General features: G+C 37.6%; 1 protein-coding gene across 2 annotated transcripts; it reads right to left on the bottom strand.

Moving 5' to 3' along the window:
• Positions 1–813: 813 nt before the first annotated feature.
• LOC145772244 (peroxisomal sarcosine oxidase-like) lies at positions 814–16,771 on the bottom strand. Of its 2 annotated transcripts, none has more exons than XM_082584100.1 (8): positions 16,679–16,771; positions 7,122–7,270; positions 6,246–6,462; positions 5,538–5,726; positions 4,821–4,964; positions 4,156–4,323; positions 3,430–3,505; positions 814–2,651 (listed from the first exon to the last, which is right to left on the bottom strand). In XM_082584100.1, the coding sequence occupies exons 2-8, from the start codon at positions 7,262–7,264 to the stop codon at positions 2,527–2,529; spliced, it is 1,062 nt and encodes a 353-aa protein (XP_082440226.1). In that variant the 5' UTR covers positions 7,265–7,270; positions 16,679–16,771; the 3' UTR covers positions 814–2,526. The 2 variants fall into 2 exon arrangements, with proteins under 2 accessions (XP_082440226.1, XP_082440225.1); XM_082584099.1 differs by lacking the exon at positions 16,679–16,771 and adding an exon at positions 10,399–10,577.
• Between the last annotated feature and the right edge of the window lie 521 nt (positions 16,772–17,292).

Genomic DNA, 17,292 nt, shown 5'->3' with positions numbered 1-17,292 from the left:
TGTTACCTTGCCTCAAGATACTAAATCTCACTTATAAGTAAATTTTCTACCTTAACTCAACTTCTCTAATTCATTGTAATGAAATTCTGATAAAAATAACAAAAAACTCTTAAGTTTCTAACTTTTTTCAATCTTTCCAAATTAAGCAACTCTACGCTGCCAAATCTTTATCTGATATAATTATCATAACACTTGACCAGCTGATGGCAGTATTTCCCAAAAATATTGTTTATTTGTTTTTGGTTTGGGGGGTGTATCAACTAACCTGTCCTTGCCCGCGAAACTGCCAGGATTAAGCTCCGCAAGATGCTTTTCCAGTCCGAGGACAAAGATTTAATCAATCACCTCAATATTACTGACGGGCTAAATATGATAAAAACATAAAAAACCCAAAATGTAGATACTAAACTTATGTTCAGCAAACGTTTCGAAAACTGTACTGTCTTCATTATATTTGTAGCACTAAAGACAGTTTTTGCGGAATATGAGTTTAGTATTTAAGTTTTGGGCTCTTTTTTTTTGATCAGACTAGCCAGGCGTTTCAACTATTTTGCTCCCAAACGTCTAATATGTAAAAAACTACTTGAAGTGCAACGTTGTAGTAATGTAGCAGGTCGTACCAGCTACAGATATGTGGCCTATCGTGCTATCCAAAACAAGTATTTCATGCAAGTTTTAAACCTTTCATGGTTAGGCCTATGCCACTTTTTCCCTTCACTTGGCCTGCTGGTATGACGCTTATTCCAACTAGTTTCTCTTACGGCCCAGACAACGATAAAACGGTATGATTCACAGAGCACCAAACACCGGCAAACGTCTGTATTTGATTAATCCTTCCACCGACCACATTTTATAGTAGCCTACGAGATTTAAACATTTTAAACAAACCACAATACAAAAATAGGTTTGTTAAAGTAAGTTATTGATACAAAAACGAAAGCAATGAAGATTGCGTGCAGTCAAAGATTTGATGTAGGCCTATACCGTTATGATCACAGAAAGTCAAACTAAAAATTTATACAATATAATCACGAATATAATGCATATGAAGTCAAAATACAATTGCAGAGAGGTAAAATTAAACTAGCAACTTTTGCCCTTGATAAGAACTAGATCTAAAAAAATAAATCTCTCGATGAAGAATACAAATAGATTTGTATTAATTTAAACACATTTGAAATCTTAGGCTATACGACAAAAGCGAATCTTTGAATATACGCAAGGACATTAAATGTAACAAGCTGGCATTGAAAGACAGCTTTGATTCGAAGTAGCTTACTTTTAGTCACGCACAACAGGTTATCATGATGTTAGCTAATGTTATCCAACCAATATTGCTTACATGAAACATTTAAAACCAGTGGCGGCTCGTCATAAGGGACTGCGGGACTGCAGCCCTCCCCAACATGTTTGTGCATATGTGAATTATATTACATATAAATAGTTTTGCCATGTTTTTTTAATTTATTTCGCTTGAAGAATTAAAAAAACTTTTAATATTAATTTTTTTTTGTAATAAAAAAAAAATTTGTGTTACAAAAATGAATTGGCAACTCTGGGTCTGCAAATTCTGCAGGTCCGGTGTTTCTTGTTCTTTTTTTTATGACGTAGGTTTTTCAGAAAAAAGTTTTCTAGCGTCACTGAACAAGCGCTGTAGGGACTGCAAATAGAACAGACCCTGGTAAGGGATTCCAACTTATTTCTCGTAAATCTTCAGGGTAAGCGTGTGGAAGCTGTCGGTGATTAGGTGAAGGGATCGTAGGTTACTTTACTTGATCTGTGTTTTGAGAAGTCACTGAGACAGACTAGTTTTGATGTGAAGTAAAGCCAATTACTGTAATTATTGGTGCTCTTTCACAATTCATCCTTTTGTGATAATGACGTCATGAAACGTCACACAGGTTGGAATGGACTATTATAAAGGAGGAAGTATGGGGTGGAAATGCACTGAAAAACACATGAAGGAAATTGTCTCCCATTTATTCATTTGTTGTTCAATTTCAACAAATTTGCTATCGTTAGAAAGCATAAGCATAGATCTAACCAACTAAGTCAATACCAAGTCCCAAAATAGTACTAGCTCCATCTGGTGACCACCTAAACTTGACCAAATTCAAGCCATTATCAAAAGTTTACTTTAAATGATAAAAACATTAAACGACAGCCAACTAAAAGAACATTTTACTGTGTCACTAACCCTAACTCAGTGCATTTATAACTCAGTCCGGTACAGGTCTATAATTATTTATATTAGGTTAGCCTACTGGTTGATGCAGCCCCCCCATGTTTTGAGACCACGAGCCGCCACTGTTTAAAACAATCTTTATCTGAAAACATTACATAGCTTGCAGCTGAAGAAAAGGCAGGTTAAGAAAAAGTCTTAAAAAAAGTTCTGCCTTGTGAGTAGCTTATAGTGACTGTGAGGTATGTTAAAATATCGCAAAATTACATAAACTAGCAACCACAAAAAAACGAAAATTAAAATTTATGATTAAAATCATTTCACATCGGTTGATAGAATCAGTGTTACATCTTCGAAGTTCGTGAGTTATTTTTAAGCAGAAGGCTTTCGGATGAATAAGTTGGTGTCTGAAAGGTTGCAAGCTTCCCCAGAGCTTCTCCAAGCGCCGGTGCCACCCCAAATCCATAACCTGCCATTTTAAAATGAATGAAGGTAAATTTTGGAACTAAATTTTTCTTGTTACCTAGCCTACCTGCAAATTTAATAGTCTAACTATTTGCCGATATTATTTTAAAATATACAAAGCAAGCTGTAACGGGGAGTGTGGATCATATAGCATGCAGGATGCCACAACTTTTTTCATCACGAATTGGAAATAATACAGAATCAATGGCTTATTGGTTAATGGTTAGTGTGTCTGCCTCTGAATCGGTAGCCATGGGTTCGATACCCTATCGGGTCACACCAAAGACTTTTTAAAAGTGGTATCGAATCTTATTCTTGCGTGGCACTCAGCAATGGAATCGTTTCCGGTAATACAGTAATGTGTTCATCTGCGCCTCTATATACGGCTGCACTGACACTGTCTGCTTCGTAAAGCACTTGGGAGCAACGCATATCTGCAATGGATACAGCGCTATATGAAAACACGCATTATTATTAAATTTTTTTAATGAACCATTTTTTGCACCGTAGTGCAGACATACTGTATACTAGCAAACTCATACGTAAAACTATGAAATCATCCACATTCCACCAAAAATTACACACCCAGAGAATTCTAGAGCCTGATTAAGATTCGTTGGCTATCTTCAAACACTAACGGCAATCGTCATCGCTTATTGACCAAATAAACTCCTTTCAAGCGTCCCACCAGGACTTTCTCACTACTCGGCTATTCAGTTACTTAACGACGATGGCTGATAAATGCAAGGGGCGCATCGAAAATGCGTACAGATAAATTTTACCTGAACCACCTCCTCCTATAATGATGTTTGAGTGAAGAGGGTGCTTGTCAACAATAAGATTTAAATCAGGCGTGATCTAGAAATAAGCAATAATTGAACCGTTGTGTTATGCTATAAGATTCTTTGTCTAATCAATGTGCAGACAGTCCTGGAATAGATTTTCAAATGCCATACAGCGGCCCTGTTAAAACTGTCATATGGTATTGGAGCAATCTCAATAACTTTCAGAACAATGGTTTCCACGACTAGTGTGGATTCAAAATCAATAGATTCAGAAGTGCTAGATAGAACTACGACTAAGTTAAGCGTCTGGTAGTCCACACCAGGTTTTTGATGCATCAATTCTAAAGTTAACAAAATCAATCATACAATAAACGATTCCGTTTTAGATGTCCAATTACTGGGATTTATTATTGGAACCTTATGGATTTCTTACTAATCTAACACCATGGTACACATCACCATTACTAATCTAACACCATGGTATTTCCGAGTGATCGAGTAACTATCTTGATTAAAGATATTTTTCAGCACAACATGTTCTTTTTTGCTTTGCGTGTGTCGTTTAAATCTTGAAACAGACTCGTAAATCAAAAATTTAACTGGTATTAGCAATAAGCAGATATCTTTAGGCCTATTCGTAATTCAACAAATGCCTACGTATTTGTAGCGACATCTCGAAAATAAACTTTACAACAAAACGCTCTTCAATCGTTCATATCTCACCGTTTGAAGATATGTTTCTTTTAAAACAGGATCTGGATGAAGAGATGGAAAGTGTTCCAATATTAACTTTTTTAAAATACCAAATCTTTCCTCTTCTTTGCTTGAGTCTTCTTTGGAGATCACGTCGGGCAAGTCCGGATTCACAGGAGCACGATGATGGTAACAAATCTGTCAACGAGATGCTTAGCCGGGTTACACACAGTAAGAAGGATCATTATAGAATGGACGAATGACTTACTGCAAAACTAGAACTGAAAAATTCTCAAACGGACAAATCTATAGATTTATTGCCTCCAATTTTCGACCGAAGTACCTGATGTGCAACAGATTGATCGAAATGCTTCATATGTTCAATGCTTTAGTTTCATGTAGATACGATACTAATCTGCAGTACAATACAAAGAGCTATTTTGGCCATTTTCAAGCAGCTGTGAAAGTGCAGTAAACTTTACTTTTAGTACTTGTAAATACGTATAAGAACCGATATATGCAAAGCAGCAGTAAGCGTAGTAAACAAGATAGCCTTTAAACACTTGTTAATCTTTTCTTGTGTTCATTTGACTAGTCAGGAATCTTGAAGAGAAGCACTTGCAATTAACATGGATTTGATGTTTATGCTTTGGGGAATAAGTCACAGAACTCACAAACAACAAATGTGGCCATACCTTGATCAAGCCATCATATTCCATTGAGGGGGTGGAATACAGGTGGTAGTGTGAGAAATGAAGCATTAAAGGGGGAAAATTAGACTTCACTGAATAAACATCCTTCTTTTGTTCTTTCCAGAAGTAAGCTGTGACACGTACTGCCTAGAATGGAAAGATAAAGACTTTTGTCACAGAATTTCCGAAAGTTTCATAAAAACAAAACATAAGAAAAGCTGGTGAGTTTAAATTAGAATTAAAAACAAATACTTAGTTTAATTTTCTGAGTCGTTTGTTCAATTAGAATAGTTAGTACCACCTGTGTTGTGTAAACGATAAATGCTCGGTTTTGAAAGGTGCAACTGTAAAATTAGGTCAGGACCCTCTTACAGTACGGAGTATTTTAATAATTAACAAATGCAATTGTGTTTTCATGTAGCGCTTCTGTGATAATTAAGCAAACACTGGCCAAAGTATGAGCTTAATAAGCTCTTTGATATCTTTCGCTGCCTTAAGGCCTTTCTTGATGGCAATGTGTAAAGCAAGGTTAGCACCATCATGTAGAGCTTTTTCCTTTCCGCCTCTAGTATAAGCATACAAGAGATCAGACGAATCTCTCAATTTGTTCTACTGTACCATGATATTGATTATTTTCATTTTTGTCAAATTTAGGACTCTATAATATCTCTTGAGGGTGGTGATAGCATTGTCCAGTTTACTTTACACAGATTTTCCAACCTGGGCAGCTATCGGAGTATGAAGCTTTTCCACCATTTTCTTAATCCAGGGGCCACATGCCAACACCACAGCTTTTGTGTGGTAAGTTGCTTTACTTGAATGGACATTGGCAGACTTGTTTCCAAGCGGCGTCACAGACAAAACTTCCTCAGATTCGTGAATTGATCCTCCAAATCTAATTATTTCATTCTGAAAAGGTTAATTAAGTATTATATATATATATAATATACTGTATATACTGTTTATCGGCCTTTTATTAGTAAACATTACTACTATGGCACAACAATGCAGAGAAATTACATTGATTGAATCTTTACAACTAAATTATGCCAATTCAAAGCCTTTTTTAATAGTTCTCTACAAATAAGATCAAACTAAGCATTTGATATACCGTACTCTTTACAAATACCAGAACTGCTGCTTTTTGTAACACTAAAGTATCGGTAAAAATAAAATATGGGTATTGGGGAAAAATATTGATATGCGTACATCTCTAGTAAAGCCAAAAACAAATCCTTTTAATGCATTAAAATAAACTTAAACAGAAATAATTTCAATTAACTTAAATAAAAAAAGAGTGTTTCTACACTTTAATGTATAATATATATAATATACACTGGAAACAAAAACATTAAAATTTACAAGAAAAATAATTGAATAAAAAACAGTGAAAAGGAAATATTCAGCGAAAGATATCTTGTTGCACACCTGTAGAGCTTGTAGGCATTTGTCAGCTTTTAATACTATCCCATTGGGCTCAAATATGGCATTGAAGTTATCACCAAAGTTTAAACCAGGAAAAGCTTTTCCAATCTCATTTCCTTGGAGATCAGTAAACTCAAGTTTTTGCTCAATCAAACCATTTCTCTTCACATTCAGCAACTTGTGTTGAAGAGATTCACAAATGGATAGGTGGCCTGTATTGCTTTCCAAAGTACCGTAACAATTAATACGCTACATTTCCTCATAAAACGGACTTAGGTTAAAACCAGTTTTAACTGCTTAAACAATAGTAAATACATTTATAAATACAATATACGAATCCTCATGTGACAATTAATAAAAAAACAGCTACTGGTCTTACAAAACAAATGATTCTCTATGCAACAACATTTATACAAAAGTCAAAATTTCAAATATATATTAGGCAAAAATTAACCAGCTCAATGTTATACAGACTTTGAAACTCCAAAAACAAGATCCACAAAAGTTACTTTTCCTTAATTAAATTGTAAAGTCAATGCAGGTTTGGATATAATAACAACAGTTATGACATAGATATTTCTGATTCTGTCTCATAATCTACTTTGAGCTTATTTTCAGTAATCTTAAAAATGTTTAGATTGTAATTGATGATTCGCAATAAAGTATTATATAATATATATCTGGTGACATATCACCCTCTTCCAATCTGTCTTGAGCCAGCATGGAAGCAGTACGGCTCACAAAATCACATAAAACCCTGTGAAGTAACCCATGTTGATGCGCAATCTGATGCGAGCGAAAATAGCGAATGATTATTATTATTAGATATGAATACATAATAAATATATAGTATAATTTATACATACATACTCTACTCACACAAACAAGGGAATTTTTGAGTCTTCTTGCAAAGCAAACCATAAACGATGGGCTATGGGCAATGCTTCAACCATATAATCTTTCAAATGAGAAACCTTGGATAATCTAGAATGGCCATGTGAGCTTCCTCTAGTGTGTGGCATGGGAAACTACACAGACAAAGATAAATGATGTGAAGCTTGTTGGTTAATATGCATTTTGAAAAACTTTTTGCTATTTTAGTAGACCTCTTCACTAAATTTAGCTGATTACAGATAAATGACATCTTAATACACACAAATTTATTTTTGCAATATCCAAGCTTACACCTGGCTCTTGAAGATTTAGATTAAGTGGACAGGAAAGCAAGGAAGCCAATCTTCATGTCCACCTTTAGGCAGTAGACATGCCTTAGGGTACTGCCTAAGACACAGCCAAATGCACCGAGACTCATATCATTAAGCTATGTATCCAGAAAAGTTGATGATGTATAAGTTCTCTTTCGGAAAATCAAATCACTATGATCTAAGTAACTTTAACAGTCTACTTCACCTTTACAGAAGATTCTTATATGTAACTACTAACAATACATCCATTTTGACTCTTTTTCGTTATATGTTCAACAAAACCATGCAGTTGTGAACAAAAACATTTAAATTGCACAATACAGTCAACCCTCAATTTAACGGACAAATGCGGACCAGCAGCAGTCCGTTGCTGGAAAAAGTCCATTAATCGAAAATACAGTACTGCCACTACTGTACAGTCAAGTACTCTGCTATAGCGTAGACCATCTGTCACCGCTTAATAAACCAAATACTGTACAGTACAACACAGTAGCAGTTTAAAGACACATGAAATGCGTTCCTTGTTTGTATTTTGTATAGCCTGCGCGACTACAGTACACAGGTACATTTACAGTACAAAACTTAAATGTAGATTAATCTGAGTCAGAGATGATCATCAACTCATCATGTCCATCCTCCTGAACATCAACCTCAGGGATGGCGGGACGATGACTGCAGCATGGGGCATCATTGTTCAGATTTTCAGGGGCAGGTGGGATGCGTAAGAGAGATGGAGACGACACAGATGGGTTGGCTGGAGCACCATGTTGAACAGGGCGGCTAGGGGCAAAGAAGCTGTTGATTTTTGTCTGGCGACCCCCCATATGCTGTTCTTTGATGATATGCTCCCTGATCATCCTGAGCTTCCCATATTGGTGCGCCATCTCAGGTAGTTGGCTGTAGGTGGAGTAATCAATGAGGGCATCGATATAACTCCGTAAAGTTGACAACTTCACCTTGGGGACTTCAATCGCCTCTTCCTCGTCACTGCTTTCCTCTTCTCCACCATCCACCACAGATGCCACTAAGTCGGCCTCAGACATGAACTGATACCCTGGGTCCAGATCTAATTCGTCCAGCCAGGCTGTTATATCATCGATGGAGGTGGATACCTCCCCATCACGCTGCAACATTTGGAGAAAATCTCCTGCCTCTATTCCTTCAAAGTTGGCCTCTGAATCTTTGTCCTCTAAGATTTTCTTCCATGAATTTGCGAGGACAGACACCTTAATGTCTTGCCACGCTGCTGCAAAGTTATAAATGGCTGAGCAAATATTGTAGTTTTTTATGTTGCTTAAGGTCCGCTGGCCCCTGGTGTCGACCTCAGCATCTGTTTCGTCCTCTACAATGACCAGGACCTCATCCAAGTAACGTCGGATGTAGCGCCTCTTCAAGGCGCTAATAACCCCCTGGTCCATTGAATGTATAACCGATGTTGTATTAGGGGGCAGATAAAGGACCCTTATCTTGCCGTCAGTGCTTACAAGCTTCTCTTCACTAGGGTGCGCTGGGGCATTGTCGAGTATTAGAATCGCTCGTACATCATCAGGAGAACTCTTCAGCACTTCTTCTTGATATTTCCGAGTCGCAGGCACAAAATGCGAGAAAAACCAATCAGTGAATATTGCAGAGTTAAACCAAACTTTCTTAGAGTTGTAGTAAACTACTGGCAGGTCACGCCTGACGTTTAATCCCTTAAATGCCTGTGGTTTCTTCGATTTGCCCACCACGGCTAGCTTCAGTCGGTGAGTACCGGTGGCATTGGACCCGACCAGGACCGACAGCCTTTCCTTGCTTGTCTTCTTCCCCTTGGTCTTCTCCTCACCCTGACGGACTTGAGAATTCTTCGGGAGAGAACGCCAAAAAATTCCTGTCTCGTCTGCGTTATATATAATACTTGAGATAGGGTGAGGCCTGCGTCACTAATCAGCTTTGTTAATTTTTCGCGAAAGGGGGCCATACTTGCCGTATCTGCATCACCAGCCTTGCCATGCAGAACCTCGTTAAATAATCCGTGGCGAGTCCGGAATCGCCAAAGCCACCTATCACTGCCCTTAAAATCGGTTAAGCTAAGACTGGTAGCAAGTTTAGCAGCAGCTGCGATTAACTCTGTCCCACGCACATTTACTCCACTGGACCGTTGTTGAACGTACCACTTCATAACTGCTACGTCCAAAGATTGTTCCTTACCCATCTTCATATGTTTTCTGTTGCTCACTTTACCACCCTTGGAAGACGCCGCATCAACACAATAAGACATAGCGTATTTCAACAGCTTGTCCTTGCTCTTCTCAATATCTGAGAGTGTTTGTTTTTTGACACCATACTGATCGCAAACACTCGCAACGCTGGCCCCTTTTTCAAGCTTTTTGATCAGTTCTAGTTTCTGCATCACCGACAAGTTCACACGTTTACGTTTTTCATTTGGCTTAGACATAATGCACCGTACTAAACACAGGCAGGTTCTAACTGATTGTAAGGTGCACCGAATGAAGGCTCTTGCTAACAGAGTACAGTACAGAGTACGCTGACAGAGTACGCTGATAGATCACAATGCGTATTGTGACGTTGTGAGAGACAGCTTTCTAATCTGGTGAATTCCAAAACAATAAAAAACGTTCTTTTGGTACATTCTTTTACTCATAGATCTGCGCATATTGAGTCCGTTAAATCCGAAATCCGTTAAATCAAAGTCCGTTAAATCGAGGGTTGACTGTAATTGCAAAACAAATATATTTTCTAAAATTATTTGCACTTAGTAGTTTTAAACATGAGAAACAAAGCTATATCTACATAGGTTTGAATGTTATCCAGAATTTCTTGAAAATTACAGAATATCTTGCTTTAAATATTGAGATTGTGACTGGTTTAAAATGAATAAAATCAACAACAATTTCAACAAACATAATACCAGCAAAAAATAAGCAGCATAAGAACATCGTTTGAAATACCTGTTCCAAAACTAAAACTCTGTATTTATGTTTTGATAAATAATAAGCCGTGCTCAATCCTATTACACCACCGCCCACAATAATCACATCATATTCTTCATGATTCATTGTTGCTTTAAAATATAAAGGAGCAGCCTACTTTTTCTTATAGTGTATAATACCGGTAGTGCATATCAACAACTTTTCTAAACATGAAAACCAGGTCAAGTTAGAGACACCCCTATGGGTTATGAAACTCATCAGTAGCATGGCATCACAAACATCAAGAAAATCATATCACTCAAGTTATTTCAAGCACAAAAGGAGTAGTAACAAGCATAAACTGGAATGTTAGTTATAACGACTAAAAAAGTTGCTAATTACTATGCCACAATATCATACTAGTTATAATATTTAATATAAGCAGTATAAGCACAATATGTCACATTGTGCACAGCAAATATAATCTTAAAGGATAAGTTTCAGTATAGGTAATCAAAATAAACGAATAGTCCTTCGCTAACAATTATTTTCTACTACAACTACAGGTGTACCGGTACAGTAACTTTACTTCAAAAATATATTGTGATCTATGAACCTTGTAGCCTTTTTCTTAAATTTTTTTACATTCTCTTATTTCCCAAAGCCTTAAAATGGGATATAAACACTTCTAATGCATTACCTAATACTAGACCTACCAATTAGGGTGAGGCTGATGCCCCTATGACTCCCAGTTTTTCTGGCCCTTTCAACAAATGTTCCATATCATATAAATAGTAAAAATCCAAACTTTCAGAAAAATTGATTGACCCCTTGGGGTGCCAGTTTCATGTTCAAATTCCTGCAGTGGCGTGCTATGCATACCCTTTAGCTTTGTATAGCAAAATCTAAAAAAATTGCCATTTTTAGCAATGTTAAATCAATTTTGGATCTACTCAACAGGCCATGAATATGATCAAGGTGAGGTTAATGGTCATACTGCTTGTAAATACATGAGAATTGGAGGCATTGCTTCGAGGGAGGCTACTTACCATCAGCATGGCAGAACAACAAGGCAGCAACATACGCTATATATATATAAGGCTAATGTACTAATGTGGTCAACGATTTGCTGTAGATTCTCAATTCATTTCAGTTCAGCCTGCAGAAACATAGAACATGGATCTATGTGCTATCACGATACTATAAACTATGTAGAGGTGCATGCAGTGCAGTGGCGTATTGCTTTCACTGATGAAATACAAGCATTGAATCCAGGTGGAACATGAAATAAAAGAGAAGCTGCCAAAAAAGTTGCTAATCAAATGGTTAGATCAGTGGTTCCCAAAGTGGGCGCCAGCGCCCCCCTGGGGGCGTTTGCAACCATGAAGGAGGCGCTGGCTATAAAGTGGGCGATTGGGGGGCGCTGAGAGTAAATCGGGGCATTTACAAGAGGATCGCAAAGCATTTTGTTATCATGCAATTATGTTGGCAACGTCGCTTTGCTGTATCTTACAAGTTTGTTGGGTCGTAACGCATGACTTACTTTGAAGCACTGCGATTACGCAAATCCAATCTTTTGAGTGCTTACTACTCCACACCGAAGTAGACTACGATGGCTTTTCAAGGAATTGCACGATTTTATTCGCTGTTTGAAACTCTCGTGGAATTTCTACAGAGTTGTCACCCTGATCTTGCTAATGGCCTTCTGGTTGTGATAAATGATATCGCCTGCTTGTCAGACATATTTATGGGAGAGGGTGACTATAGTCCTCACGACCTTTGGTCGACTTTGCCTTACATGCGAGAGTGGGAGCTCCTTATATGTTGGGTTTCTCAGCAAAGGCAAGTCGACCCTTGTGTTCTACCAGAAACAACTTAGGTTTGTGGTACCGAAATAGAGGTAAATCCCGAAAGCGGATTAAGCTGTTTCATAACACCCCACTAGTGTCTGAGGGCTGGGTTTGCCCGAGACACGCAAAGGTAGAGTGTCTTGCGTTGTTCTGAACGTCGGGGGTTACCAGTGCGGGGGAGGGTGACTAGTCCTCACGCCCTTCAGTCGACGTTGAAGGCAACATGCGAGAGTGGGAGCTCCCGATGTTTGGTTGCTCAGCGAAGGAAAGTCGACCATTGTGTTCTACCAGAAACAACTTAGGTTTGTGGTACCGAAATAGAGCAAAATCCTGAAAGCGTATTAAGCTGTTTCGTGCCACATATTTTCCAAATTTCATGAATTAAATGTATCCCTTCTGGGTAACGAAGTAAATCTAATCAAAGTAAAATCGGCACTGTCTGGTTTCAGTAATTAGCCCGTGTTGTATCAGAGAAATTTAGATAGACGAAACTTTTTCCAAATCTCAAGCTTGCATCAACTTGATACCAGTGACAAAGGCATATCTGATGTTAATGTAGAGACGTAAAGCAATCATCTTCAAGAAGTACACAAAGACATGGGAGTTCGATTCCAGGATGTATTCCATTTAGAAATCCCTGACTGGATAATCGACCCATTCTGTGATATTTTTGAACATGGAATTCTTGAGAAGGAACTGATAACACTGCAAAGCAATTTTGCACTCACTCGTTATGGCTGCAGAACCAAATCAAAGAGAAATACCCTCACGTGTGGAATCGGGTCAACGTGTTTATCATAGCCTTTCTCAGCCTATACTTGGTGGAGCGTGCTTGCAGTGCCATGACAATGCTTCTGGATAACAAAAGAAACCGTCTTGACAAAGTTAGACGGGGAGACTTAAGATTGTTCCTATCCAAACTGGAACCCGATATCAAGAGGCTGATGACATTGCACCAACCTCATCTGTCTCACTAGAGTTGGACTTTAAGTTGTAATGAATGGAAAACAACTTTGGTTTTACTTTTTTTTTGTCGAGGGGGCGTTTGATACTCTGTTTGTTGTCCAGGGGGGCGCTATTAAAAAAAGTTTGGGAAACACTGGGTTAGATCATATTCACTTGCAAACATAAACGCAATTACACAAAAAAAGATGGATGGAAAAATTGTTAATTTTTACGACAAAGATTTAAAAAAGTTGCAAAAGATAAATGCAATGCCACTGATCGTGATCACAATACAGCAATAATGAATTTTCAGAATGTTTTAAGCAAAACTTTGCCAATTTGGCTTAAAAACATATTCAAGTTGCTTTTAAAAGGAGGAAGAAGATGTCAAATTTTTAGAAAGTATGATGACAAACAGGATTGCCACATTTGCAGGTGGAGACATGGTAACAATAGAAAAAAGAAAAAGAAAAATGGAACCGAGCAACACTCTGTAGAATTAGCTAAAAAGGAAGAAAACAGGAAAAAGATAGACAATTCATAGACACAACACTTGATGAAACAGCAACTTTTCATCTGATAATGACTCGGGAACTGAAGCTATGTTGCCAACATCTTACAAAAGGTGTCATCGTCAAAATGTTAAAGATGGCACAACGATTCGGGTGCCTTATGATATCCTCAAATACCCTTCGATAGTTGGGTGTTGTTTGAGGAACAAAATTAGCCCTGTGGCCGCTTCCATAATGATAAGGGAATTTATCACTGCGTGTGGTGGAGATATGTCAAAGGTGAACCTTAATTATACACAGGCACTGTGGTATCGCACAAAAACAGCTAAAGAAACTGCCAGTGCCATTAAAGAAAAGTGGCAACCTCCGTTACCTGGGACTAGATCCCTACATTGGGATAGAAAGCTGATGTCCAGCCTCAATTTAAAGGTCATTGATGAAAGGCTGCTACATGTCCTTGTTTCTGGTCCGAGTGGCGTTAAACTTCTAGGAACGCCTAAGTTGCCTGCTAGCTCATCAGAACCTATGGGAAAATTGATCAGTACTCCAACAGAAAAGCTACTTGATAATTGGAACTGCAAAGCATCGGTGGAAGCTATGGTGTTGATACCACCAGCTCCAATACTGGCCACATCACAGCTAGCTGTATTGCCATCCAAAATCAGTTAAATAAATCGTTATTTTGGCATGAATGGCGAATGCAGACATAACGCAGGTGAGCTAATTGTCGGCCGGGTGTTTAATAACCTGCAAATATAATCATCAAAATCTCAAGATGTTATGATATTTTAAAGATTCAAAGAAACTTCAACAGCCTGTCATATAGTAGTTTAGACAAAATTTCATTTTCCAATATTGATGATGATCACCCTGAACTTGAAATATACAAATAAGAGCTGATCACAGTAATAAAAGCTATCTTACATTCCAAGAAAACACCAAGAGATGATTACAAAGAGTTGATTGAGCTCACAGCCTTCTACCTACAAGCAGACGTCTCCGATGTACCGGTACACAAAAAGTTCAGGTTCTTGAGCTGTGGGGCAATGCATGAAGCCTGATGGAATGATGGATGGCAAAACTGATTTATGCTATTAAAATGTCACTTTTATCCGAATAAATTCTTGCCCTTCCAAAGAGTCCCACTGTTTGTACCCCAAAACAAATGTAGAAAATTCAACGTTTTGTAAAATTTGTTCTGTTTTTTCATGTTCAGTGGTGGATAGAATGTGGTTCCTCTGCTGATGCTGCTAACAATAACATCAAGCTTCTGAAAAAATCCTCCTTTATAAAGAAATTGCAGAGTCAGCTTCATTTGCCTTCAAAAAACATCTTTAGTATCTGACAGCAGAATCTTTCCCGTGAACTTGTTCAGTGACAAAGTAAATGAAAGTGACAAGCAAAGCTACAAAACTGCTGTCTTTTGAAAAAACATCAAAACCCTTAAAAAGATACAGCACTGGGTTTGGAAAACCACAGTTTCCTGATACTTGCACTTTCACCTATTCAATTACATACAAGGATTGGTTCAAACGAGACTCTTGGTTTTTCTTTGAAGTGTTGAACATTAACACAGAGTTTTTGAATAAGCCTGTCTGCTCGTGGAAAACGGTCAACGGATATCAATTTTCTTAATGCCAAAAATGTTATCAAATCTCTGCTGGTTACCAACGATTGTGCAGAAAGAGGTGTTAAACTCACAAGTGATTTTATCAGTGGCTATAGGCTGGAAGAAAACTTTCAAAACGTGCTGAAAGTTGTGGAACATGAGCTGAACCAAATCTCTTTCTCTAACCAAAGAAAACGACACAAATTGACTTCATAAATCATTCTTATTTTATCCTTGGGTCTTTTCAACAATATCAAACTGTGAAAAATGGTATTGACAATGAAGTTCCTTTTGGCAAAACAAATTTTTGATTGTATTAGAAACACACTTTATGTGGGTTTTTTAACAAAAACGACATTTTTTTTAAATTTTCAGATCAAAACTGGCATCCTTAAATGGTCATTTTTCACATCTTTTCTTTCAAATAGTAATTATAGAGAGGCTGTAGAACATATATACAAAGGACCGAATGACTAGCTCAAGTTTTCAATTTTTAAGGGGCACCAGCCTCACCCTACCTACCATACGTTCCGGTTTGGCCGGGACAGTCCCGGTTTAAACATCTGTCCCGGTGTCCCGTCCCGATTAGCAAAATGTCCCGGAATTTTACTTTAGTGAAATTTTCAAAATTAACTCCAACCTGATGCAAAATTATGAAATAATTCCGTCTCAAAAGGCTTAACTTTGCTTTAACTCGAGTCTTATTTTAATATCTTAATTGTTTTAGCTTATGAGGTTAAGTAAAATATCGTGCATAGCTTGAGAAATCCTTTAGTTAGGGAATAATGAGTGACATGTATTGCGTCATTATTGTATTGACTTCAATGAAACGATGAAGCCAATGGTTTCTGAATGCATCCCCCTATAAATGTTTGATCTGTGAGTTAGTGCAGTAGTTCTCAAACTGTGCGTTGCGACGCCCTGGTGCGTCGTTTCAATTTTCCAACGTCGCAGAAGAGTTTCGTTTCGTAGCTGAATTCAGTTTATCTTATAAAGATGAGGTTAATCCTTTGATTAGCAGTTTCGGTTGTCATCAAAGTTGTTAACTTCATTAAAACACGCCCACTGAAGTCAAGAGTTTTCAAAAAACTTTGTGGAGAAATGAATGCAGCGCATCGGAGTTTGCTCTTTTAATTTTCATCCAAGTGGCTTTCGCTTAAAAAATTCTTTGAACGCTTCTACAAATTGGTGGATGAACTTCAGGCTTTTTTGCAGCAAGAAAATAATCCACTTACAGATTGTTTAGCTCAGAACAATTTCTTATTGAAATTGGCTTACTTTACTTGTGTGATATCTTCGCCAAACTGAACATTTCTATGCAAGGGTCGAATAAAAATGACATTTCAGATAAAATTGCAGCATTTGTTAAAAAGCTGCTATTGTGGAAGGAAGATATAGCAAACCTGTCTGGAAGCTCTCGATACTTCACTTTCTTGTCCAATTTGCTTGAAAAGAAAAGTATGACGCTGCCTTCAAATTTGTGAAGCATATTTGGGCAACATTTGTCCAAGCTCGAGTCAAAAGTTGCAAAATAGTTCTCGAAAAATGTATCAAACTACAAATGGATTCGTGATCCTTTCGTCCAACCTACTCCACTGTCTTTTACTGCACAAGAAAAAGAAGCCTACATTGACCTTTCTTGTGACAATTCCCTGAAAAGGATGTTTAATTCAGGAAATCCGGCAAATTTCTGGATTTCAATGAATGGCGATTATCCAGCTTTGGTGAAGAAAGCACTAGGCCTACGAATTATTATCCCATATGTCACGTCATATTTATGTGAAGCAGGATTTTCTGCCTTGGCGGTGATAAAAAGCAAATTTCGATCACCAATAAACACTGAAAGACAAATGCGGGTGGCAATTTCAAAAATTCTCCCAAGATTTAATGAACTTTGTAAAAACAAACAAGCCCACACGTCACATTAAATAATATGCATTGCTTTTTGTTGTTGTATCAACAAAAAAAACTTTAATAATAAGTTTCCTCATTAACTTTTATTTGCTGGTGCGTCGCA

This window comes from Aplidium turbinatum, chromosome 6 (genome assembly GCF_918807975.1).
Source record: "Aplidium turbinatum chromosome 6, kaAplTurb1.1, whole genome shotgun sequence".
In the NCBI taxonomy this organism is placed as follows: Eukaryota; Metazoa; Chordata; class Ascidiacea; order Aplousobranchia; family Polyclinidae; genus Aplidium; species Aplidium turbinatum.
This window is presented reverse-complemented; position numbering and strand designations above follow the sequence as displayed.